A 25,269-nucleotide genomic window follows, 5' to 3' on the forward strand; every position below is an offset into this window, starting at 1 on the left:
AGATTCCAGCCCGCTCCCAGCCCAGCCCGCCCAGAGGCTCTTCTTCCATGCCAGCCTCGGGCATTTCTGCCCATTGTGCCGTGGGAGACCCAGGGGGGTCTTGGCCAGATTAGTGAGTGGGGCGGGCAGGCCTTGGGGATTGAGTGTCGCCGGGGGGCCCAGCTTGCAGCACGTGCTGTGGGCTCGCGCCACACGGGGACTTTCCCAGCTGGCTGTGGGTGCTTGGCTGCCCTGGAAAAACACTGACTTGTTCGTCTCAAGAAAGGGGCTGGCGGCCAGTGGGCAGGAGGAGAGAACTCAGGGCACTGGGAGGCCAGGGCCGTGGACATCAGCTTGGGGAGCCCCTGGTGGTCTCCCTCATTCCCACACTTTGTCCCTCACTAAGCCAGTCTGGTCTCTGGTTTGGAAGCCAGATGCCACTCTGAAACTCGGCTGTTGCCCATAGGTCTGCCCAAACAAGCCCCCACCTCCTTCCCTACTTGCTGTCCACCCCCTCCTCTGGGAGCTCAAAACCAAATAACTCGTGGCCCTTCTGTGGAAAATAGTTTGGTGGTTCCTCAAAAAGCTAAACAAACGGCCACATGACCCAGCAATTCCACTCCTAGGAATATGCCCCCCAAAACTGAAAACAGGGACTCAAACAAAACCTTATACGTCCGTGTTTGTAACAGATTTGTTCACAAGTGCCCAGAGGTGGGGGCAGCCCAATGTCCGCTAAGTGGTGAGTGGATACACGGAAGGTGGTCCCTGCACGCGATGGAATATTACTCAGCCACAGAAGGGACGGAAGCACGGACACCTGTCACAATGTGGCCGAACCTGGGAAACATGATGCGAAGTGAGAGCAGCTGGAAGGGCACATATTATGTGACTGCATCTCTATGGAAAGTCTAGAATCACAGATTCCTGGTTGCAGGGCCTGGGGGAGGGGAGAGAATAGGGAGTGCCTGCTGGGGCATGGGGTTTCATTTTGGGGGTGGTGAAAATATCTTGGAACATGACTAAGTGCTGCAGACCTGTACCCTTCAAAATGGTTACCTGTACGGTAGGTCCCCTCAGAAAATAAACACGCCGGTGACACCTCAAGTGAGCAGAGTGAGCCTGGCAAGTGCCCTCTGGTCTTGGGAGGGCGCCAAATTAATTACACGGCGCCCCCAGGGGACCACTCTGAGGATACAGTGTTGCAAAGAGGACCCTGCCCAGCCCAGCACACAGTAGGTGCTCAATTCACATCAGCTCCTGGTTCCTCCCCCAGTCTACCCAGTCGTCCAGAAACGAGTGAATGACAACCGCAGTTGCCCCATGGGTGCAACCTTTCTTCCTGTGGTTGTCTGGTCTGAGCCTATGTGGTGGAAGTGGTGATGGGGGGGGGGGGTCAGATGTTTCATACTCCCATTTCATGGATGTGAATACTGAGGCTCAGAGAGGCAGAGCGCCTTCCCAAGATTACAGAAGGGCTGCACGTGGAGTCAGGACCCTGTGGGCTTGGCTCCCAGCAGGGCCAGCCAGCTCAGCAGCCTTCCCGGCCCAGGAGCTACAAGTGATGGGGAAGCCCAGTGGTCAGGAGTTGGGGGGCGCTCTTGGGGGTAGCTGCGGACAGTTCGGAGCTGACGGTTGTCGAATCCCAGGCGTGAGGTTCTCTGGCCCGAAGGGTCTGTGTGTCTGATTCAGAGGCACGGGGAGCTGGGGCTTGCATCCCGTGGGACCGTTGACTCCCGGGACCTGTGACCCATGGCTCTGGCCATGCCGAGGCTGAGAAGGCCTGGGCGTGAGTGCCTTTTCAGGCTGGGGTCACGCGTTTTGGTCCATGGGAAATGGATTCCGTAGGGAGTCTCTAGGAAGAACTTGGTACATGGTGGCCGCCCAGAGCCCACTGGCTGACCGAGAGACCGAGCGAGGCAGGACGGCAGGCAGAGGGCGAGGGGCCCTGCGCCGCCACTCACTGCCCATGTCCTCTCCCCTCTCCGCAGAGCACTGTCGTCCGTCGTGGCCCTGGGAGCCAACATCATCTGCAACAAGATTCCTGGCTTGGCCCCACGGCAGCGCGCCATCTGCCAGAGCCGGCCCGATGCCATCATCGTGATCGGGGAGGGGGCGCAGATGGGCATCAATGAGTGCCAGTACCAGTTCCGCTTCGGACGCTGGAACTGTTCCGCCCTCGGCGAGAAGACCGTCTTCGGGCAAGAGCTCCGAGTAGGTAAGGGCGCCTCCGGGCTTGCAGGGACCCAGCCTCGGTCGGGGCTCCAGGGGCCAGGCCACTCCCCCGTCCCCACGGAAGGCCGCGTGGGGCTGCGCACGCTCCCTGGGCTGCAGCAGCCCGTGTCTTTGCTAGAGCAGCTTGCCCTGCGCCCTTCTCCGAGCCTGGCCTGGAGGGGGGCCAGCACCCTAGGGAGACCCAACCGTGTGAGTGGCCGAGGGGTGTCTCGCCGGGCCGTGGGGCTGGAGGACGGCGCTCTGGCGAGGCATGAGCCCATGGGCGGGCAGCACCGTGCAGCGGTTAGAGACGCGCCCTGCTCCACGGCTGTGCGGAACGAGGCACGCCTCTTCCTCTCTCCTTGCCTCCGTTCTGTATCTGGAAACGGGATAAGAGCAGGAGTTCCTGCATGGGGTTTGGGGGTGGGGGAGCTGGAGGCGAATGGTGCCATTCATGTGGAAGGCATTCCAGGCAGAAGGAGAGTGCAAGCAGAGACGCGTGGGATGCTGTGCACACGTGTGGGAGCGCCGAGGAGTCTGACGGGCTGGAGGGCAGGGCAGGGGGGCGGGGGGATGCAGGTGGAGTCGGGCCGGGGAGGGTGGTGGGCCTCCAGTGCTATGGGCAGTGGCAGCTACCGAAGGATGCCAAGCAGGGGTGGCCAGGTCTCTGCCGGCTGTGTCCCGCTGCACCATACCCCGTCCCTAGGTCACATGCTCCATCTCCATGTCCTCACACAGCCCCGAGGGAGGCTCCGTGGTGCCCATTTTACAGGGAAGGAGACTGAGGCCCAGTTGGGGGGGAGCTTACAGGGAAAAGTGGGACTTCCAGAGCCTGACCTCGATTGGAATCCAGCTGTGTGACCCTGGGCATGGCACTTGGGGCCACGCAGGGCCTCAGTGTCTTCAGTTGTAACATGAGCTCTGAGCAAGCGGGCCCTCATCTGGGTCCCTAGTGCTTCTCCCGGGCCTGCACGCAGTAGGTACGCATAAACTGCTGTTGAACTGGTGAGGGCGGGGAGGTGATGCAACCTGCCCTTCCAGGAGGGTCAGATGGGGGCGTGATAACTTGGGGGCACCACGCCAGGCATGCAGGGGTGCCCTGTTATTTCAGACCCCAGCCTGTAGGCACAACACATCCTTCCGATCCCAGCGGGCCAAGGAGCCGCAGCTGCCGGGACCCAGGCCAGAGCCAAGCTCTGCGGGGCTTGGAACGCCTGGCATAGGGCTGGGGGTGGTGCAGGGGAAAGCCCCTGGGGCCCCTTTGTGGTGAGCAGCCTGTGGGTGGCACCTGGCACAGGCGGGAGGGTGGCACCACCCCCTCCCTGGGGCCCCACCACCCAAGTGCAGCTCCCTCCCTGCAGGTGCCAGCTGGGGAGGGCGGGGCCGCCTGCCCCATCCTCCACGGGTGGGAGGCCTTCGGCGCCGGGGCCTGCTCGCTGCCTGCTCGCTGCCTGCTCGCTGCCAGGGGTCCACTTGCCTCCCTGGCCCCTCACGCCTGAGACTCCGGGCTCTGAGGCCGCTGTGGGCACCCCCGCGGCGCAGCTGAGTGGTGAGGTTGCCTGCGGCCACAAGGTTTGCCGTGACGGAGCTGGGTTCAGATCCAGGTCCGCACCTGCCACCCTGCCTGTTCGCTTTGCTTCTTTACTGTGCGGAGAGACGGGCAGTGGACATGGTCCCATGGCTTGCAGAGGGGTGGGGGCTCGGACTTTATTCGGGACCACGAGACACAGGGAGTGAGGGAGACGCGGCCACTCAGAGCCCCTTCTCAGGGTCAGGTCCCAGGTTGGGGGGTGCTTCACCGGTGGTCCACAATAAATGCCAATAAAAAGCCCAAGAGGAGTGGCTTTGGCCCCAGCCCATGACCCGCGCCATCCTCCCGTAGTGGACACAACCAGTGCCCACCCAGATTACCTTTACTGGCCGTCACATATCCCCTGGATCACGGCTAACAGCTCACAGCTGTCCCTCCTTGGAGACTAACCCTCAGCCCAGCAGGAGCCTGGGAGGGTCTGCAAGCTTGGCCTACAGGGAGGGTCGGCTACAGCCACGGACAGACCGATGCAGGGGGTGTGAACTCTGCCCTTGTGGGTGGGGGTGCTCTGCAGTGCTCTGCATGCCCTGAGCTCCCCTTGGGAATAGGCGTCTCAGGCTCTGCTTCTAGGGAGCCCACCTAAGGCACCTCCTCTCCCTTCCATGAGCATTTCAGAGGCAAACTTTTTGGCAGAGCTGTCTGCACCCAGTACCCCCCCATCCCTCACCTTCTTGTTCCCACCACCCCTGTCCAGGCCGTTAATGACCTTCATGTGGCTGACTGATGCCCCCTCTTCCTTGCCGGGGCCCCAGCTCACCTGGACTTCCTCTTGTCTCTCTGGCTGGGTCTCCTGAGCCCTGAGCCCTGCCCCAATCTTTTCTCCCCTGGGACCAAGACCGGTGTGGTCGCTCCCTGGGAACCTCTGGCTCAACATGCTCAGCATCTTGTTGCTTAAATCTGCTGTTCTTGGCCTTCCCCCTGACCTGAGCACCTGTTGCCTCAGCAGAAACCTGGTGTTTCCCTGTCCATCCCTCCACCCTGCCCCACAGCCCCTGCAGGGCCTACCTCTCTGGCCCTCCCCTGGCAGCTGTCAGTGCGTCCCCCTGCCTCCCTTCCAGCCCTGGTCATGCCATGTCACTCCCTTCCTCCAAAACCTGCAGTAGCTCCCTATTGCTCCAGGATAAAGTTAACTCCTTAGCTTGGAGTCTGGGTAATCCCTGTCATACATCACCCCCACCTCTCTTCATCCCCTCTGGAAACCAGAGCTTCACCCTGGCTGACTTCTTCCTCTTCCCAGAGCATGCCAACCCTTTCCTCCTCTGGGACTTTGCCCCCACTGCCTGTAACCCTGGGAGGATCTTCCCCTCTGCTCTGCTTATTCACATCTGATTTCTCTGGAGAAGGAAATCTCACCCCTCCCTGGCTCTTCCTGTCCACAGCCAGGTCAGACACATCCTGGAGCTTCATCTGAGTCTCTCAGCCCGGGGCCAGCTCAGCACCTGCCTCAGCGCTCCCTTCACTCTGCCCCGGGGGTGGGAGGGGCCGGCTCCCTACCACCTGGGCTGAGGCCTCTTGCCCTGCTCGAAGCCCTCCTTGGCTCCAGGCTGGCCCCTGTGAAGGAAGGCCCAGCTCCCGTTTCAGCCAGGAGGGCTCTGGCTTGCGGGGTCCTGTGGGCACCATGATGGTGGTCTGAGCAGGCCCCTGCTCCTCCCAGAACTCAGGGGCTGGGAGTCACGAGCAGGAAGTGGGGCCGAGTGGCAAAGCCAGCCCATGTCAGAGGCATGCGGCTGCCCCGGGCACGAGATGGGAGACGGGCCATGAGCTGGCAGGCAGCCGGGGGACTCGTGGGAGCAGCCACTCAAGCGGTGCCAATTAATGATTGGCCCCAAGTGGGGGGATGGCCTGGGTCGGAGGGACGGCCCCCTTCAGGCCTTGCCTGTGACCTTGGGCCGTGCCTAGATCTTGAGAGCTGAAGGGAAACCCCTCAATGGGCAAATGAACCCCTGCGCAAGGTTCCAATCCCTTTTCCAGCACCTGGTGCTGTTGCTTGTACACCTCTAGGGACGGGGAGCTCACCACTCCACATGAGCTAGATCTTTCTAAAGCTGCTGCTGCACTGGCTTTGCCCTGAGGCCCCCCAGGTGCCAGTTGCTCTGCTCCCTTCAGGGAGTCAAGACCCACACATGGTGTCACCTCATGTCTGGCAGCCCCCACCCTCTGGCAACATGAGCCCACCCCAGGCCTATTTCCCCATTTAGCGAGAGATGCTTATGGCCAGGCCCCTCTTGACCCATCTCTTCTGTTAGGGGGCAATGAGCTTGGGGAGGGGGGTGAATGTGTCCTCAACTCTTCCGTCCTGGGGTAGGGGGGCACGACATGAGAGCTGGGGGTGAACTTGTCTTCCAGGGATGCTTGTTAGAAACTTGGGCCCCCAGTGACCCGAAGCAAGACAGAGCATTTCTTACAGGCACAGTAATTGGGTTGGGACTGTTGTCAGGGGCTTCCTGACAGGGTGACCTATGAGATGAGACCCAAGAGAGAATTCGGGTGACCCAGACCAGCCTGGGGTGAGCGCAGGGAAGGGGGTTCCAGGCAGAGGGAACAGCAAGGCCAAGTCCCAGAGGCCAGAAAGTGGATGGTATTTTCCGGGGACTGCAAGAGGGTGAACCAGAGGGCTGGAAGATCAAAGCCCAGAAGAGGGGGCAGAGCTGGGGCGCAGGGACCCCGAGGGCCCCATAGAAGACAGGGGGGGTTCTGAGCAGGAGAGGGATTTCCCTCAAACACTGGCACCCTCCAGCCATGGCCTCACCCCTCGCCCGAGCCCTGAGCCCTGTGGGACCCACTGGCAGGGGGCATGGGGACTGCAGCTCTGTGCACTCCTGCCCCCACCCCCACCCCGCTGCCAAGCAACGCTGAGTCCCACCCATCATGTGCAGCCCCAGACATGACCAGGCATAGGGGCCGCCCCTAATCCTGGCTCACGTGGCCGCCTGGGGCTGGCGGCTAACTCTGCAGCAGGGGCTCAGCAAAGGCCGTCGGTTCCTGGACAATCCGAGGGGGCAGAGTGACTTACCTCTGCTGTCTGAGGCATGAGAGTCTTGAAGCTTCCAAATTAGCCACTGGCGAATCCTCGGAGGAAGGGGCCGACTGTGCCCGGGCACCTTGCCTGGGGTTTTGCTGGCCGGGCCCAGGGGAGGTGTGACATTGGTTCCCGGGAGGGACGAGGGCTCCAGGGCCACGGCTGGCTGGTGCAAACGGACAAATGCCCTAAGTGTCAGGTACACAACAGATTTTGAAGACTTCCAAAGGAAAAGAGCAAGTAAAATACGTCTACTGATCTTTACAACGAGCCCATGTTGATGTGGTAATGTTTGGGTATATCGGCTAAATAAATGATGTTACCAAAATGAAGTCCACCGGCTTATCCTCATGTTCCTTAGATGGCATGTGTGGCTCACGTGAGACTTCTGCTGGGTGGCCCTGCTCTTCGGGGCACACGCTTGCCCAGACGCAGCCTGGGCAAGGCCGGCGTGCACACTCGAACCCAGACCCGACTGTCTCCTGCAGCCCGGGGTGCAGCAGACGGAGGGCGGAGGGTCACTGGCCGGCTGCTTCCTGGGGCAGGGCAGGAGTGTGAGCGTGACTGCGCGGGCGGCCCCTGGGGTTCAGCCTGCATGCACTGAGCGCCTGCTGTATGTCAGTCCTGGGAAAGGGCGCCGGGAGGCGGAGTGAAGGCCACCTGGCCCTGTGCTTGGAACCTTGCACCCAGGATGCCCCGCGGGAGCCAGCTGCTCGGGGCCCGCTGTGTAACTTGGTCACAGGCTCGTGCTCTCCTGGTCTGTCCACCCACCCATACCGGGGGGCTGAGGCTGGGGCCGGGACTCAGCCAGAACTTGGGGTCTCTCCTCAGGATGGGGGGCAGGAAGGCCCTCCACTTCCTCAGCGCCCACACTGGGGTTCTGCCCAAGAGTCTAGTGGACAAGGGGTCCAGGGCTCTGGGCTCTGGTCTACGGAGGCAGGACACAGATCACGGGGTGGGCGGGCCTTCACCCTTGGCCTCCGAAAGTTAAGGCCTGGCCGGGCCGCGGCCGGTCTCCAAGCCCGATCCTCCTGCTTCGGTGCTGAGAGGATCATTTCTGTTACAGCTGCAGCCGCCTCCAAGGCCAGCTGTGGGTGAACCCTTCCATACGGCTCATCCCATGTTCTACTGTCCATACATCATAGATGGTGACATGGAGGCTCACGGGAGGCTCATGACTCACCCAAGGTCACATAGCGCTAGGGCCTAGAGATTTGAACCTGGTAGGCCAGCCCTGTGTCTCAGCAGGACTCCAGTCGCCAGGGGGCCAGAGGATAGCCTCGGGGAGGAGGGGGTTCTGACGCCACCGCGTCCTCACACATCAGCAGTTGCTAATTTCCCACACGACGGGACGAGGGACTGTGCACGAGGGCAGGCTCTCCGAGGCTGACCTCCCTAACAAGAGGGGCTGCCGGAAGCCAGGCCTGCACGAGAGGCCTTCCCAGGCTCCCCAAAGCTCTGGGGAGGGGTGGAGGCTCCTGGACGGCCATCCCAGCTTGGGACACAGATCCCGAGGCTCCGGCTCATGGGGCCCCTCACGATGTGGTCCTAAGCCAGGCTCTGCTCCCTCTCCGCCCGGTGAGCCCCATGCCCAGCTGGAGCGCGGCCCACCTTGACGGCTGCTGCGTGGCATGTGAGGGCCTCCCTGGGTCAGAACAAAGGCCTCGGGCGCTCGGGGAGCCCAGCATGTTCGGACCTTGTGTGGCTTTTTCCAATGCTCTGTTTATGACAAGGGCAGGAAGAGCTTCGTGTGCAGAAACTGACTCAGCCACAGGTGAGCTGGGGAGGGGGCCTGGGTGGGGCCGGGAAGAGACCGAGGGACAGATGGGGACAGAGACAGACAGACAGAGGGACAGAGCACAGACACAGAGGCACGCACACACGTGCACACACGCACACCCACACGTCTGCCCCAGGCCCAGGGTCTCGGCCCGTCCTGAGACACAGAGTGAAAGCAGCCCACGGGCGTGGAGCCCCTCCCGCGTCCCAGCTGCTGTGAGCCCCCCACTGCACTAACCCACTCGCCCGGCATGGGCGCCTGCGGGCGGATGCTTCACTGCCTCCCTTTAACAGGTGCAGGGACAGGCGTGAGGGTCCGAGGCAGCCCGCCCACCCGTCCCCGGGCAGAGCCCCGGCCCTCCCGGCCGCTGCGGGAACCCCAGGCCATCTTCAACTGCACGCATAGGGATTTGGGACCTCGCTGGGCTTGGAAGTGTCTCTGGGGTCGCCGGACCCCCATTGTCCCTGCCTCCGGAGCCCCTGAGCCTGAGCCCTGCGTGTGCTGGTTTAAGCTCAGGCAGGGAGTTGCATGCCCAGGGCCGGTGACCGAGCCCCGTCTGGGGCCAAGGGGCCAGGAAGGCTCGCTGGCCCCACCCTGGGCCCTGGGCTTCTCCCACCAGCTCCTGCGCTCCCTAACACCTGGACATGGCACCGCACCTGCTTGCCTGGGTGACACCAGGAGATGCCGGCTTGGCCTGGGGTGTCTCCTGGCCTCCCTCGCCTCAACGTCTCCATCCATAAACTGGAGGTGGGGACAGTATTCTCACAGCCACTTCCAGGCTTGGGTGGGCGCAGGGGCTCAGATACACTCACCAGCTGGCAGTGTCCCACTGGCCAGGCCTCAGGCCTGGAAGACTCGGGGACCCCACTCCATCCCTACCACCCATGTCCCTACCCCACCTCAGCCCCGGCTTCCCTGTCCTGACCTGCTTCTCAGGGAGATCCAAAAGCTCCCTGCTAAAGAGGTTAGAACCCGCTGCACTGGCCTCACTCCTGTATTACATGGGGAAACTGAGGCTGAGGGGAGTGAAGGGCTGGGTGGCTCCTGGTTCCACCTGGGTTGGCACCCGTGATGGTGAGCAGCAGGGCCGGAGCCCCCCCAGGCAGGGCTTGAGTGTCCAGCCCCTGCTTCCGCTGTGTCCTGTGTGCCCCAATCTGCCTATGGCCAAGGCAGCTCCTTGATTTCCCCCAAACCTGGTCCTCTGCCCCACAGTTTCGGTGCCCAGCTGCCCAGGCCCCACTCTGGGAGACTTCTGGATTCGTCTTTCCTGAAACCCTCACCCAGTCCACCTGCTGGTCCGTTGCTTCCACCCTCAGACTGTGTCCCAAGCCGGCCGTCCTCACCGCCTCCACCTGGCCGGCCACCAGTGTTTCTTACCCAGACCCTTGTGCCCTGCTCCCACCGTGCCGCCCACAGTCAGCTGGAGGGGCCCTTTCAATGTCGGTCACAGTGGCACCCTCCAGGGGCTCCCCCTCTTCTTAAAGCCAGCCCCCTCCCCCTGAGCTCCCCAAGTCGACACGGTGTGGCCCATTTCATGTTTCACCCTCTCCGTGGGGTCGGACTGCTCACGCCCATCTTGTTCTCTTCTTGGGGCCTTAGCCTTGCAGTATCCTCTGCCTGCACACTGTTCCCTGAACCTGTGCATGGCTCTTGTCTCTCATCATTCAGGATGTCCCCAAGAGGGGCCCTCCCTGGTCACCCCCCAGTCACCTGTCCTGCTGACCCTCTGTGGTGACTGTGGCCCTCTGCCCATGCTCTCGGGGAATCCCCTCCTGGCTGTGTGCTTGGCCCTGAGCTGGGGGCCTCACCCCTGGGGCTCTGGGGTTTGGCCAGAGGGCAGGCTGTGCTTGGGGTTGGGGACACCGGATGGTAACAGAGGATGGCAGGGGCGGACGCCAGCCAGCCCAGGTCGCAGGCACGGTCAGCCGGATGGGAGGCAGGACAGTGTGCTTTCCCTGTCCGGCGGGTGGGGAGCAGTCTGAGCATGACCCTGGGGTCCCGGGTCAGATCCCAGCCCTGTGGCTGGCCTGCTGTGTGACCTTGGGCCAGTCACCTGCCGCCTCTGAGCCCAGCATCCTAACCATGAGTGTTTAAATAGAGGACAAGTTGTGCGCAACCCCTAAAAACCATCAAGTGCTGTATGTTTGTAAGACAGCTTATTGAGGTAGAATCCGCATACCCCACAATTCATCTGTGTAAGCATCCAATTCTGTAGTTTCTAGTCTCTTCACAGAGATGTCCACTCATCACCGCCTTCAATTTTAGAACGTTGTCATCACCGCGAAAAGAAACCCTGTGCCCCTCAGCTATCATCCTCCAAGCCCCCAGCTCATCTTGACAACACTCATCTGCTTCCTGTCCCTATGGATGTACCTATTCTGGAAATTTCCCATCAGTGGGATCATACACTAGGTGGCCTTTTGTGGCTGGTGTCTTTCACTCCGTACATGTTTTCGAGATCTCTCCCTGTTGTAGCGTGTGTCTGTGTTTGAGTCCCTTCTGTGGCGGGGGACTATTCTGTTCTGTGGCCAGCCCGCCTCTTGTTTATCCATTTGTTGCCGATGGACACGGGCTGTTGCAAACGCCGCTGCCGTATTTACATAGAAATTTCTGCGTGGACGCACGTGTTCATTTCTCCTGGGGCTGCACCCTGCAGGGGATTTCTGAGTCCTGCAGTAACTCTATGATGGCTGTGGCATTTTCCATCCCCCCCGCCCAATAGCACGTGAGGGTTCTGGAGTCCGGCGTCCGCATCGACACTTATTATTGTCTGTCTGTCTTGCTTTAGCCATCCCAGTGGGGCTGGAGTGGCATCCCACAGCGGTTTCGATTTACATTTCCTTGATGGCTCAGGATGTTGAGCATCTTTCCTGTGCTTACTGGCTGTTTTTATACCGTCTTTGGAGAAATGTCTTTTCGGATCCTTTGCCCATTTTTCATTGGATTGTTTGCCTTTTTATTATTGACTTGTAGAAAATGCCATATTGGGGCACCTGGGTGGCTCAGTGGTTAAGCGTCTGCCTTCGGCTCAGCTCATGAGCCCGGGGTCCTGGGATCGAGCCCCGCGTCGGGCTCCCTGCTCAGCGGGAAGCCTGCTTCTCCTTCTGCCCCACCCCCACTTGTTCTCTCTCTCTCTCTCTCCCTCTTTCTCTCAAATAATTAAAACCTTTTAAAAAAAAGAAGGAAATGCCATATTTAAGGGGCCAGTACAGGTTGGCGGTGAGGCAAGGGGAACTGAACGGCGTTGGCCACCAGCCCGGGACGTGTGCAGGGGCATGTGCTCACTCACACTCATGGGAGCTGCATTCATGCGTAAGCCCGGGTATATGCCCAGGGCCACACACGTGTGCATGCACACAGAGGTACACCCACAGAGACCCCATGTGTGGCGTGTCACTCATGGGGGTCAGGCCTGCCCCCCAGGCCCTCTGGTACAGCCACTCAGCCATATCAGAGCTATTATCTTCAAATAGCAGGTGGGGAGACGGAGACATGAAGGGCCCCTTGACTGGTCCAAAGTCACCCAACTGGCCAATTTTAGGGTCTAGACTTGAACTCCAGGTGTCAGACTCTGACCTCCCCTCTGGAGTGTGTGTGGCCCCAGACCTTTGAAACGCCGAGTCACTTTAGAACTTCGGGTCTGGACTCTCCCACTCCCTGAGCTGCTGTGTGACATGGGGCAGCATGCGGACTCTGTCTGGGCCTCAGGCTCCTGGTTGGGGACAGAGGGATGGCACTGGATGGTCCTTAGCTCTGAGGTCCCAGATTCTTGGCCCGCCTTCTAAGAGCGAACCAAGTGCCTTTCCCACCCTGCCTCTGCAGACCTGCAGTCAATCGGGTCATTATGAGCTCAATTATGGCCTTCTAAAAATAGTACGCCACATCCCAAAGTGGCAGGTACTTTGAGTGGACAGTGGGGGGAGCATCTGGGGCGTGGGGAGGGTGGGCTCGGCCCCCAGCTCCTTCCCAGGAGGGTAGGGGGTGCTCAGTTCTGTCCCGCTTTGCTCAGGAGGCATTTGTCCCCTCCGGCAGCTGCTCATAAAGATCTGCCTGGCGCCGGGTGCCCTCCTTTGGGTCAGGGTGAGGGGATGACAGGATGGACTAGATCCCACTATCCCGGGCAGGTCCCCTCACCCAGGGCATCGAGGTCTGGCTGGCACCGTGAGGGCATGGAGCGGGCAGGGGCTTGCATCTGCTCTCTCTGAGCCTGGCATCCAGCAGGGCCAGCGAGGGCTTGACTGTGAACAACCTATCGGAAAGAAGGAATAGAGCTGGGTAGCCCCCGAGGGGGCCTGGTGCCTCAGTTTTTACCCATGTGGCAGTGGTTTCTGAAGGTTCTGCTGCTCCAGATATTTTGGGTTTATCCAGAATATTGGGGGAGGGGGTAGCGGGGCAGGGCCAGCCCCTGGAAGGAAGCAGAGTGATGTCTGGGCTTGTTCTGGAAGCCCTGGGCTTTACCTGGTCAACCCCAGCCTCCTCAGGCCTGCTCACCATTTGGGGTGATGCCCGTCTGTCCTGTTTGTTCTCAGAGCTGCTCCTGGGACAGCGGAGCAGGTGAGAACTGTGAGTCCCACTTGACAAATGGAGACACAGGCTCAGAGAGGGTGAGTGACTTGCCTGGAGCCACACAGCAGGTACAGCTCCAGGTCCAGTGCTCTCCTGCCTATTCCGGCCTGAGTGTCCCGCTCTTCACTCTGCTTTGTTGACACCTTGGGCCTTGCAGGTTCTTGCAATGGTTCTCGCCTTGACCTGCCAGGCACCAGAAGCAGATGGCCCTGGAAATAGCCGTGACTGCCTCAGGGCCAGTGTGTGCAGGGACCCACCCAGGGCTCATGAGGCCATGGAGGTGGGGGTGGCCAACAAGCAGCCTGCCTGCCTCTAGAGTTTCCCAGGGATACTGCTGGATGTGGATGCTGACTCCGGCGTCGGAGGGTGCGGATCCGTGCTGGGGTGGGCTCTGGATCCCAGGAGGGTCCCCGGGCCTCCTGGGACTAACGTGTGCCACCTGGACTGCTGCTGGACGCAAGCAGACCGCCCGTGCTGCCTTTACCCAGCTCCCCATCACCAGACCCACCTGAAGCAGCTGCTGAGCTCAGATGGCCGCTGTCCCTGTCACCTGGAGCAAAGCTTTTCCCACCTGGAGGCTGGCTCAGTGTTCCCATCCCTCCCTGAGATGGTCTGAGCAACCGGACTGATTTCAGGGGGTTGCTATGGAGATAAAAGAAGGCAAAGCGTGTAAAGCGCCCAGCCCCAGACCTGCTCATGCGCAGGGCTTGGGGACAATGTTGGGGGGTACACAAAGTAATCAGACCTGGGTCCAGCCCTCCACCCCTACAGCCCAAGGGGCACCTGGCAGGAGCCCAGAGGAGGTTGCCTCACCCTGTCGGGGCTCCCGGGAGCAGGGGCATCCCCGCTGTGTCCGAGCGCGGGGAGCTGCGGACACGTGGACTTGGGCAGCAGCGGGCCAGCACCCACCTGGGCGGGTATCAGGGAACCAGGTGGCTCCTCTACTCAAGGCTAGTGGTGTGCGCTGGAAGCAGCCGCATCTGCCCCCCGGGTGGGCCTGGCCAAGCTAGGCTGCGGGGAATGGCAGGTGGGGATGGGTGGGGTCAGATCCCAGGGGCTTGAAGTCATCTCAGAGGTCTGGTGAGCCGCCCGCATTTGCTGAGCAAGGCCCAGAGGTTCGAGGGGCTTCTTTCTAAACCCAACACCCATTTGTTCTCCTCTGGAGGAGGATGCGCAGACAGTGCACCGGGGGCTGGCAAATGGCCCCAGGAGTGACTGTCCCCCACCCCACCCCATGCCCGCACACACTGTGAAACCCCACGAGGCAGCATCCAGCTCTGTGGGTTGGCACAGTGATGCTCCCAGCCCGTGGGACTGTCGTGTGAATGACATGAGGTGTGTGTGCAGAGAGCAGGAGCCGTGAAGCCCCCGATCTAAGACCTAACGTCGCCTTCCGTGATTCTCCCCCAAATGCCACTTGCTCCCTGATCACCTCCCCCTTGTCTTCATGGCGAGACAGAGGGTTTGGCTCATTAAAACCAAATAAAAAAGGAATTAGTGGGAGTGGCCGCCCTGTGAGTAACTGATGAGTAACTGGGAGTCTGTGCTGGGCATGGGTATGAACCAGGGGACGCTGGGAACTCGCACAAAGGATGGAAGGGAGGCTTTCGAGAAATGTCCTCCAAGCGCACGGGCCTCTGGGCCTGCTTGCCTGCCTGGGGGCTTCGGGACAGCAAGGCGTGGGAGGCACCAGTTTGAATTTTGGGCAGAGGAGGGTCGGGTGGCAGGTCCCAGGGCCTCCGAGGGAACGCCCACACTGTCCTAGCTCAGGCAGGGCTTGGTCGTGGGACTGGTAACTCCATCGGCCAGGCCTCTGGGTGCGATTGCGCAATCCTGTGAGATTTCCACCCCACCTCCCGGGCGCTGAGCTTGGGACATGCCCTCTGTGAGGCCGGCTGCCGCCTGCGTTCACCTGCCGACCAGTCGCTGAGCCCCAAGGTTCACAGATCTTCCAAGAGTGGCATTCCTCCCCAAGGGCCCCCGTCGGTGCCTCTTCTCTCCTCTCTTCTGCCCAAAGTCGCTTAGCTGCAAAGAGACCCTCCCTCGCTTTGGAGGGCTTTGATGCCACCGCCTGGGCTCAGATGCTGCTCCAGCCACTAACCCCTAGTCTGACAGGCTCACCTGTGGGCCAGAACAGTGATGAGCCTGCCTTGCACGACAGTCTGAGTGCTCGGTGAGAACAGACGTGAGCGTGAGGGTGTCTGGCGCACTGGGAGAGCTGGTGAGTGAGAGCCATGATTCGGGGCCGGCTCACTCCATCGTTCCCAGAGCCAGACGGGCTCGGGCACCAAGTCCACAGCCCTGGCCCTGGCACCAGGACAGAAAGCACCATGCGCTTCAGGAGATGTCTCCGGCCACCCACGACTGGCTCCCCCAGATCTCGACGGCCTCTTTCCTTCTTACGCTTGAGCTCATACTTCTAGCTCCAGGTCAGCAAACTGTTTCACACCTTGGCACCTTTGGTCCTGCCATGCCCACTGCCAGGAGCTCACACACCCACTGCACACGGCAAAGGCCACACAGACACTCCACAGACACACGCCATACACGTACACGCTCACACACACACTCATATGCACTTGCAGGGAGTTAACTCTAACCTCTTGTTAAGACTCCCTTTACCCAAGGTGTCACCTCCTCCAGGAAGCCTTCCCTGACTCCGCCCCTCACGAGGCAGGTGGGGACACCCTTTGAGGTTCCTTGACCCCTGTGCCCCTTCTCGCAGAGCTCTGTGGTCACCTCTTCTCCTGGAACCCCCGACATAGTTTACCGCATGCTCCCCTGCCGTGTGTGCCTCATGCGTCCACGTGTGTGAGTTTGTCAGCAGGCCAGCAACAGTGGGGGGCTTGGTAACCTGATGCCCCTCCTTTCAGATCACCTGGACCTAACTTGAAGCCAGGGAGGGGGAGCCCCATATTCTCCCTGTGCTTGACCCTGTGTCTGCCTGGGAGCTCCCGGCCAGCCCACCTCGACGTGCCCGGCTGGGGGCTCCTCGGTGCTCCCCAAAGGGCAGCTGTGCTGAGAGATGCTTCTCACAGGAGCGGGGCCAGGGCAGCAGAACCCTATGCTGCCGGTCGGCAGGCCGTGGGGGGTCGTGCACCGACCCGAGGCCGGGTGGGGGGCGGGTGTGGGCAGCAAGGGCCAGGAGAGGGGCAGGGGCTGGACAGGAAGGCCGTGGCAGCCCTGTGTCCTTTGCAGACCCCAGTCTTGCTGGGGAGGAAGGAATGCCCAACACCACTCTCCCTTAGCTCTTCTCAGAGGACGGACGTTTCCAGGGAGCTGTGGCCCCTCCTTTGCAGCAGTGGTCAACCAAAGCCTCCTCTACACTGGGCCTCCAAGACCAGCAGGTCCTACCCTGGTCCTCAGCCCAGATGGGAGAAACCCCAGGGAACAGGAACCCCCCAGAGGGAGAGCCCCCCAGGGGAAGCTCCCCCCAGCAGGCTGGTAGGTGAGGAGGTGGACCCCAGAGCACATATTCAAGGCCGATCACAGCGGGCATGCAGGCGGTGCTTAATGGATGTTCATGGAAAGGACATGACTTGACCTTCAACCCTCTCTCAATCTGGGGGTGATCACTCTAACTCCAGTAACGGGGATAGCGGTGGTCACAGGCACGGGGTCTGTGCAAGCACAGGGACCTCACTGATCTCCATGCCCACAGTGCCAGCCGCTGAGGGCCACACAGACCTGCCCGTGGCCTGCAGAGAGCCTCGGAGCTCAGGGGCAAGAGAGGCCGGGCCAGGGAGGCAGGATGCCCAGGGCCCAGCCGGAGCCCGTGGAGAATAAGGATGGATTAGCGCTGGATCCCTCCATCTGGGAGGCCACGGGCCCCTATGGAGCCAGGATGGCTCAGCGACAGGGCTAACCAGGTGAAAGGGGTCAAGTGCAATGAGGAGTCAGATCTGTGACTGAGGGAGAGGGGGCAGCCAGGGCCCCCTGCTGGCTGGCAGTCTGGAAAGGCTACCTGGAAGAGGCGGCATTGGAACCGGCCTTGGAAGGTCATTAGGATTTGGGAAGGGGAAGGAAATTCCATTAAAGAGACCAGGAGAACCCAGGAGCACATGAGCAGCACCGGAAGGAAAGAGTTGTTTTGGGCAGAGGACGGGGAGAGAGGGACGGGGAAGCCAGCTGGGCTCGGACGGAGGGCCTTCCCTTCCCAGCTCCGGCAGGAGAGAAGCAATGACGGTGCAGGGTAGAGGTGCCCAAACGGCACTGTGGGCCCCCGGGCTGGTGGCAGGGGCGTGAGGGAGCTGGGGAGGACTGGCACTCAAGGTCTGGGCAGTTCAGGGGGTCTCTGAGCCAGGCAGGGGTGCTGGAAGAGAGGAGAGGCCCAGGGAGCTGGGGCCTAGTGATGGGATGATGGGGTGGTCAGAGACAGGGAGGAGGCAACAAAGAGCCTGGAGTCGGGGCGCTCTGAGCTGCGTGGGTTCTGCCTGGTTCTCGGCTGGTGGGTGAGTGCGCCACGGAGATCCGCACAAGTGGCTGGTTCTCGAGGCGGGCAGAGGGGAGGGGGGCGGGGCCCAGACCCCACAGGCCTCCTCGCAGGGCCTGCCACGGCTCTCTGCCAGGGTTGGGGAAACTGCAGCTCTCCAGCCCAGGCTCTGGGGACAGGGAGAGAAGGTGACGGTGGTCTCACGTGCTGGTGGCAGGGCTGGGGGCACTGTCCTCACCATGGCCCCGCAAGACGGGATCCGTCGGCCCCATGTTGCTGAGTCAGCAGCTCAGAGAGGGCCAGCGCCCAGGCCAGGGGCGCACAGCGGGCCAGCAGCAGGACGGGGCTGAGACCCGCGGGGCCTCACCGTGCGCACCCGATCCCCCCGCAGGGAGCCGCGAGGCCGCGTTCACATATGCCATCACCGCGGCCGGCGTGGCCCACGCCGTCACGGCCGCCTGCAGCCAGGGGAACCTGAGCAACTGCGGGTGTGACCGCGAGAAGCAGGGCTACTACAACCAGGCCGAGGGCTGGAAGTGGGGCGGCTGCTCGGCCGACGTGCGCTACGGCATCGACTTCTCCCGGCGCTTCGTGGACGCCCGTGAGATCAAGAAGAACGCGCGGCGCCTCATGAACCTGCACAACAACGAGGCCGGCAGAAAGGTAGGGCGGGCGCCGGGCCGGCGGCCCCGGGTGGGAGTGGGGGAGCGGTCGGGGCAGGGGGAGCGGCTGCGGCCCCACCTGGGCTCTGCCCCGCCCTGAGCCTCTGGGGGGGCGGTGCTTGGGGGCCGGGACCCCGGAGCTGTGTGGTTGGGGGCACTGGGCACGATGTCCCGCCTGACCCTCCCGGCAGCTCTAAGATGCGGGCCTGACTCTTCCCCTTTCAGAAGTCTGAAGACTGAGGCTGGGAGTGGGGCTCCGGTCCTCAGCGGCTGCGTGGCAGGGCAGAGAACAGGGCCGAGGGTGGGGGTGGCCCCTGGGCCACAGTACTGTGTCCCTGCCCTGGTACCAGACGGGTCATACCAGCACACTGGGAAAGCTTCCTGGAGGAGGCTGCCTTTGGCTCAGATGGCCCTGACAGCCTGGAGGAAGGGATGTTCCCAGGAGGCTGGAGCAGCCTGAGGAAGAGTGGAAACTCCAAGCGGGGGGCTCTCGAGGAGCTGCCAGCTTCACACCTGGGGCGGAGCAGCGTGGTGGGGCAATAATGGAGGACGTCCGGGCAGGACCACACTGGGGCAGAAGTCAGGGCGAGCCTGGCCCCATCTCAGGGAGATGAGGGCCCCAGATACTGGGCTGGGAGGAGCAGCCGCCATGGCGGCAAGATGGCCCGAGATAGGACGCCAGCCGAGCGGAACGCCTCTCCAGGTCTGGCTCCCCAGCCCCGGGGGCTGCGCCCAGGGCACCAGGGCCTGTGGGTGTCTGCAGGCATGAGACGGATGTGCCTGCCCTCTGCCCCAGGGACCACTGCAGAGGCCACCCGTTGCTCGCTCATTCACTCAACAAACACTCCCTGCCCCTTCTCTGTGCCAGGCGTGGGGAGACAAGGAGGAGGGAGACACTGCCCTGGCCGTGGGAGCTCCCGCGGCACCAACAGGTCCACATGAGGGTGCAGAGGACATAGCCAGGAGCTGCGAGAGCGTGGAGACCCCGGGGGAGGGAGCAGAAGTTTCTGGGGGTGGTGATGTCCAAGCAGAGCCTTGAAGGACACGTCGGCGCTGAGAAGAGCCCAGGCAGAAGGAGTAGGCACTCGGAGCAGGGGCGGGCTGCTCAAGAAGTAAGCAAATGCTGGGACAGGCCTTGAAGGCCAAGCCAAGGGATCGACTTTATCTTGTAGTCGTAAGCAGCCAGTGGTTATTAAATTGTTGGCAAATGGATGGACGGACAGATGAATAAAAGGAGTGACACAGTCTTTGCCTCAAAGGAGCTCACAGACAGCCTGTAGGGACAGTCTGATCTCCATCTGTACCAGGGGAGGCAGAGGAAGGCAAGGTTCACGTCTCTGGACGTATGAGGAGGGCTCCCTGGAGGAGGAGGTGCGCTGAGCCCTCGATGGGACCACCGCCCCTTGAACCTCTGCCATAGCTTAGGTCCTGAGGAGGGGCCTTCCAGCACCCCCGGGAGGAAGGTCTCACTATCTCCATTTCACGCATGAGGACATGGAGGCCCACAGTGGGCAGCAGAGGCCCTGGTGGCTCCCGAGGCCTGAGCTCTGGTTGGTGCTTGCGGAGAAGTGTCCGAGGAAGCAGCAGAGATGTGGGGAAGGGCACTCCGGGCAGAGGGACCAGCACAACCAAGGCAGGGCTGGGGGGCTGGGGTGGGTGGGGTGGGGGTGCGACTCGGGTCACACGTGCGGTGCAGTGAGGCTGCTGGCCCAGTTCAGGGGCAGGCGAGGAGGCTGGCGTGTGCGACGGGCTCCTTGGTGAAGGGGCCACAACAGCCACGCTGGATTCTGGCCTCTGGGCCACAAGCATCACGGCAGGTCCCCGAGGCAGTGATGCTAGTGGCTTGAGGGCCAGGGGGCTTGGGTGTAGAAGGGTCAGCACGTCGGGTTTTGAACCGTGAAGCTGGAAACAGAGATGGGGAGTAAGGGAGAGGCAGGTTGTTGGGGAGAGGGCCCAGCAGGGCAGGGAGGCTGCAGGAAAGGGCTCTACAGGGGTCAGCAGCCAGGATTCTGGGGCTAGCACTGTCCCTGCCTGTCTGCAAGTCCTCTTCTGAGCCTCAGTCTGCTCATCCGTACAGTGGACGTAATGTACCTTGTCCCCTTCCCCTGCTGTCCTTCCCACAGCCCCTGATCCTGAGCTGTGGAGCCCACCTGTAACCTGAGTCCTTGGCAAAAGCCACTGGGAGTGGCAGCTGTGACCCTGGGGGGCAGGGGTCCTTCTGCTCCCAGCAGCTCTGATCATGGTGGTAGTGGTGGGGTGGGGGGCTATGGCTTTGAGGTTTCCATAAGAACTGAGTCCTGATCTAAGAACTGAGTCTGGATCTTCTTTCTGGTCCCCATCATAGTTTGTCTAGGCTACCTCTGGCCCTCCAGGGCCAGAGTTCAGCGAGTTGGATGGGAAGCAAGCTCACTGGTGCCACATGAAGTCCCACAGCCTGGAGGGCTCAAAGCAACAGAAATTTATTCTCATAGTTCTGGAGCCAGAAGTCCTAAATCCAGGTGTCAGCAGGGCCGCACCCTCTGATGGCTCTGGGGGAGGACCCTACCTGCCTCTTGGCGGCTCCAGAGGCTCCTTGGCTTGTGGCCTCATCAGCCTCATCATCCTGTCTGCCCCCATCTGCAAATGGTCTCCAGCTCTGGGTCCGATTTTTCTTCTGTCCCTTACAAGGACATGTGTCCTTGGGGTTAGGACGCACCCTGATCCAGGATGACCTCATCTCGAGCCTTAATTACACCAGCAAAGAACTATTTCCAAATAAGGTCGCATCCTGAGGTTCCGAGTGGGGAGACATTATTCAGCCCACCATGCCCCCGGTGGGCCAGGGTCAGACAGGCTGAGCAGGAGACCCGCTCACTGCTGGCTTCTGCGAGATTGAGGCCAAGGCCGCCCTACCTAGCCCTCCCGTGGGCAGCGTGGCCTTTCCTGAGCAGCTACCCTGCTGTGTGGTCCCGAGTAGAGGGGCGGCAGGTGCAGAAGGAGGTGATGCCTGAGCAGCAGATCTCTGCACCTACCAACCCCGAAAGGCAGGAGCCTGCCCAGCTGGGAAGACCTGGGGGCTGTTGCCAGGAGGGCTCCGGGCTCCTCTCGTGGGTGACAGAGATCTGAAGTCATTGCTGACGAGGGCCCTGAGCACTGGGAGCTCGGGCAGGACCCCCATCAGGTGGCCACAGCTCTTACCTGATCTCGTCTAGGCTCCAAGCTGGTCCTGCCCCAGGGGGCACATCATTCCGTTATCTGGATGAAAACCCAGGGTCCAGGGAGGGGTGACTTACGCGAAGTCCCCGGCTGAGAAGCTGCTGGCCACACTGGGCCCCCAGGAAGTTGGGGCCACCTGGCCCCCTCTCTCCCTCATGGCCTGGGCTCTTCACTTGGTGCCCACGCCCATCACACTGCGGCCTGGACGAGAGGGTGAAGCCGACGTGGGCCTCACCGCCCCCCAGGGCCTCACACACCCACAGAGGGTCAGGACACCACCGAAGGCCCAGAAACAAATGTGTGAGGCATGCCACGGCCCAGGGTGTGTGCCACTTCCCTCCCACCTGCCCGAGGCATGGTGGGTCACGTGCCTTCCGTGGGTGCCAGGACTGTGACCACTCCCCACCCCCAGCCTGGCCACAACTGAGCACTATTCCCAGAGCCTGGGCCACACCCTTATTCCAGAAAGAATACCAGCTTGGCCTTTTTCTGGAGGCCCCCATTCCACCCCCACACGACCCGGGTCGAGGGAAACCGAGGCCCCACTCCCCTGGGCGAGGCCGGGTCACTCTACACCCTCCCAGGGTGGTCTCCTGGGGCAGCAGGGCTGGCGCCACCATCGCTGTCACTCTTATCTCGAGGGCGCTGGAGACGGAAACGGCACATTCTTGAATCCTGTGATCACTTCCCAGGACAGGCTCGGTCCCAGGGGACCCAGCCAAGCGAGGATGCGGCTCCCTGCTCTGCAGACAGCTGCCCAATCGGCTTCATCTGCCGACTGTCACCGGCCTGGCCGCGCAGGGTCTGAATGTGCCTGGGTGGGCAGACAGCAGGGCAGGCGGTGGGGGCGGGGCTGCACGGGCTTGATGAGGACAGGGAGGTGGGGGCAGGTGGCAGGGCGAGGTGGGGGGCAGCCTGGGCCACCTGGCCTGGGGACCCCTGGCAGGTCTCAGGCCATCATGGCCTATCTGAGGAGGAATCATCTGGGCCATCAGCCTGGGGTGGGGTGCACTGCCCCCCACGCTGGGGACTCTGAGTGGGGCACCCATCTGGTCCGTTCTTGGCCTGAGGGGTGGACACGGTAGGCAGTGCGGCCAGGGCAAGAGAAGCTTCTTGGCCTTGAAGGGCAGGTTGGTGGGGGAAGGGTCTTTCTGGGGAGGGGAGAGTTGAAGCAAAGAGGAACATGGGGTGAGGGTGAGGGTGAGGGAGGGGAGAGGATGGACAGGAGTGCAGGGAGAGGGGCAGGAAGCAGACAGGATATTCTTTCCCCTGGAGGGGGTCCCACCCTTTGCCTAGACCCCCAGAGCAGATTTCCAGTCCATGCCCTCAACCCAGACACCCTGCGACCCTGTAATTCCAGTTTGGAATATTCCTTCCTCCTGACACTGGGGCCCTCCCCTGCTCAGTCCTCCCCTGGTGGACCATCAGCCTCCCTCCTTTCCCCCATCCCAGCCTCCCGGGTCTCCCCCCCAAGGACATCATCCACAGAATGCTGGACCAGGGAATCCACCCCCCACCCCAGATCCAGGACATCAGCCTCAGGGCTCACCCAGCACCCACATGACGCTCATGTGGGCTTGTCTGCACTGCACCCTCCAGGAACATCCTCCTCTCTGCCTAATGAGCAGCTCCTCCTTCTCCATCCACACTCCATGCAGGCACCCCTCCTCCAAGAACCCCCCTTACCATGGCAGGGGGCGGCTCCCAGAGCCCCCACCTGACAGTTTGCGTAGGCTTCCTCTTCTGTTCCCCATGCTGGACTGTGAGCCCCCGAGGTGCCTGCCCAGGACCAGAGGTCCATGAGGGCAGGGCAGGGAAAGTGATCCGGATAGCGGCTGGCCCTGTGGGATGTTCCTCATTCATTCATTCATTCACTCATTCATTCATCCATTCACTGTGGGGCTCCTAGTCTGGGCCAGGGCTGGGGTTCTGGCCCAGGAGGCAGGGGGTGGCCAAGTTCCCTCAGGGCTGGGCTGCCCAGGTGAGGCCAGCGGAGCCGGGACAGCTGACAAATGGCCCTTCTTCAGCCATGGGGCGGCAGCTAATGATTCCCCATCTTTAATCAGGCCGGCTGGCAGGGCCCTTTCGATCCAGGTAAATGAGTACCTGGGGTCAGGGCTGGCTCTGGGAATTGGCCTTCCGGGACCATGGAGGGAGGCCCAAGGAAAACACACGGCTGCGCCCATCGTGGGCCCTCGGGGAGCTGGGAAGAAAGAACAACACTGTCGGGGGCTGGCTTCCCAGCAGGTGGCACGCCTGGGCCTCGCTGACCCGTGCCCTCACCTCCTGCTCATGCACCCCCTCTCGTCCTTCAGCAGACGTGCACAGAGCTCCATGCAAATACCACACTTTCACTGAACAGCCATTTATTAGGCACCAACTACATGCCGGGCCCTACCCTGGGCATGAGGGCAGGGAGTACAGAGACGGAGAGATGGGGATCTGCAATTAATAAGCACCTACTGTAGCTGGGCCGGGATCACCATCAGGCACCTCCTCCCCACCTGGCTGGGCGCAAGCCCCACGCTCCTGACCCTCAGTTTCCCCATCAGCGCATTGACCTGAAGGATTGTGAGAATTTAGTGAACCACATTTGATAAACATATACTCTGCTCTGCCAAGTCCTGGACATTCTCATTGCACCCTCACAAGGTCCCCTGCAGTAGGGACCTATGGTCAGCAGCCCCATTCCATGGGTGAGGAGAGGGAGGCTCAGCAGGGGGAGGCACTCAGGCGTGGTCCTGCAGCGGGAAGTCGGGGTGCCGGCTCCGGACCAGGCTGGAGGCAAGGGCAGGCGGGGGCGGGTGCCCAGGCGGTTGTGGCGGGGGGTGTCCACGCACACCGAGCTCCTGCCCTGTCGCCCGCAGGTCCTGGAGGAGCGCATGAAGCTGGAGTGCAAGTGCCACGGCGTGTCGGGCTCGTGCACCACCAAGACGTGCTGGACCACGCTGCCCAAGTTCCGCGAGGTGGGCCACATGCTCAAGGAGAAGTACAACGCAGCCGTGCAGGTGGAGGTGGTGCGGGCCAGCCGCCTGCGGCAGCCCACCTTCCTGCGCATCAAGCAGCTGCGCAGCTACCAGAAGCCCATGGAGACGGACCTGGTGTACATCGAGAAGTCGCCCAACTACTGCGAGGAGGACGCGGCCACGGGCAGCGTGGGCACGCAGGGCCGCCTGTGCAACCGCACGTCGCCGGGCGCGGACGGCTGCGACACCATGTGCTGCGGCCGTGGCTACAACACGCACCAGTACACCAAGGTGTGGCAGTGCAACTGCAAGTTCCACTGGTGCTGCTTCGTCAAGTGCAACACCTGCAGCGAGCGCACCGAGGTCTTCACCTGCAAGTGAGCGCCGCCCCGCCCCGCAGGCACGCACGCACACTCCTGCCCGCCCGCCCGATCGGCGCTTCGGCGGCCGAGCCGCGCCCCAGACCCGGCCGGGAGGAAGGGCCAGGCCGACGGCCCTGGTGTCCCTCCGGGGCCCAGGGAGCTCCTGTGCTCTTCTCTGGGGAAGCGAACCCTCCTGGGAAGCAGAGCGACGAGACTCCGAGCGCCCCCCTCCCCCACCTGGCGACACGACGGACGGACGGATGGACGGACGGACGGACGTGGAAATGCCATGCCGGCCGGCCGACGCCACGCAGGACCCCATCAGCCGCCGGGGCCTCTGGGTGGTCTGGGCAGATGTTGACAAAGTTTATTTATGTGTTTAGTATCAGAAAAGACTTCTTAGCACTAAGACATAGCCAGTCCTAACTCTGTACTCCGTGTTGGCGCATCCCCTGTGGCCCTCTGCCTCCTCTCCCCGCCTCTCTGGCCCGGGGGAGCATCCC

The 25,269-nt window shown here is 62.0% G+C and overlaps 1 protein-coding gene across 2 annotated transcripts in view; it reads left to right on the top strand.

Moving 5' to 3' along the window:
- The window catches only part of WNT7B (Wnt family member 7B), a 47,333-nt gene extending 22,548 nt beyond the window's left edge, over positions 1-24,785 (top strand). For both annotated transcript variants that reach the window (XM_034987308.1, XM_034987307.1), the window contains exons 2-4: positions 1,971-2,197; positions 17,973-18,244; positions 24,306-24,785. In XM_034987308.1, coding sequence (XP_034843199.1) covers positions 1,971-2,197; positions 17,973-18,244; positions 24,306-24,785 — 979 coding nt within the window. The remainder of the gene's footprint in view (positions 1-1,970; positions 2,198-17,972; positions 18,245-24,305) is intronic.
- The last annotated feature ends 484 nt before the right edge of the window (positions 24,786-25,269 follow it).

Source organism: Mirounga leonina, unplaced genomic scaffold (genome assembly GCF_011800145.1).
Source record: "Mirounga leonina isolate KUSES-001 unplaced genomic scaffold, KU_Mleo_1.0 Mir_418, whole genome shotgun sequence".
In the NCBI taxonomy this organism is placed as follows: domain Eukaryota; kingdom Metazoa; phylum Chordata; class Mammalia; order Carnivora; family Phocidae; genus Mirounga; species Mirounga leonina.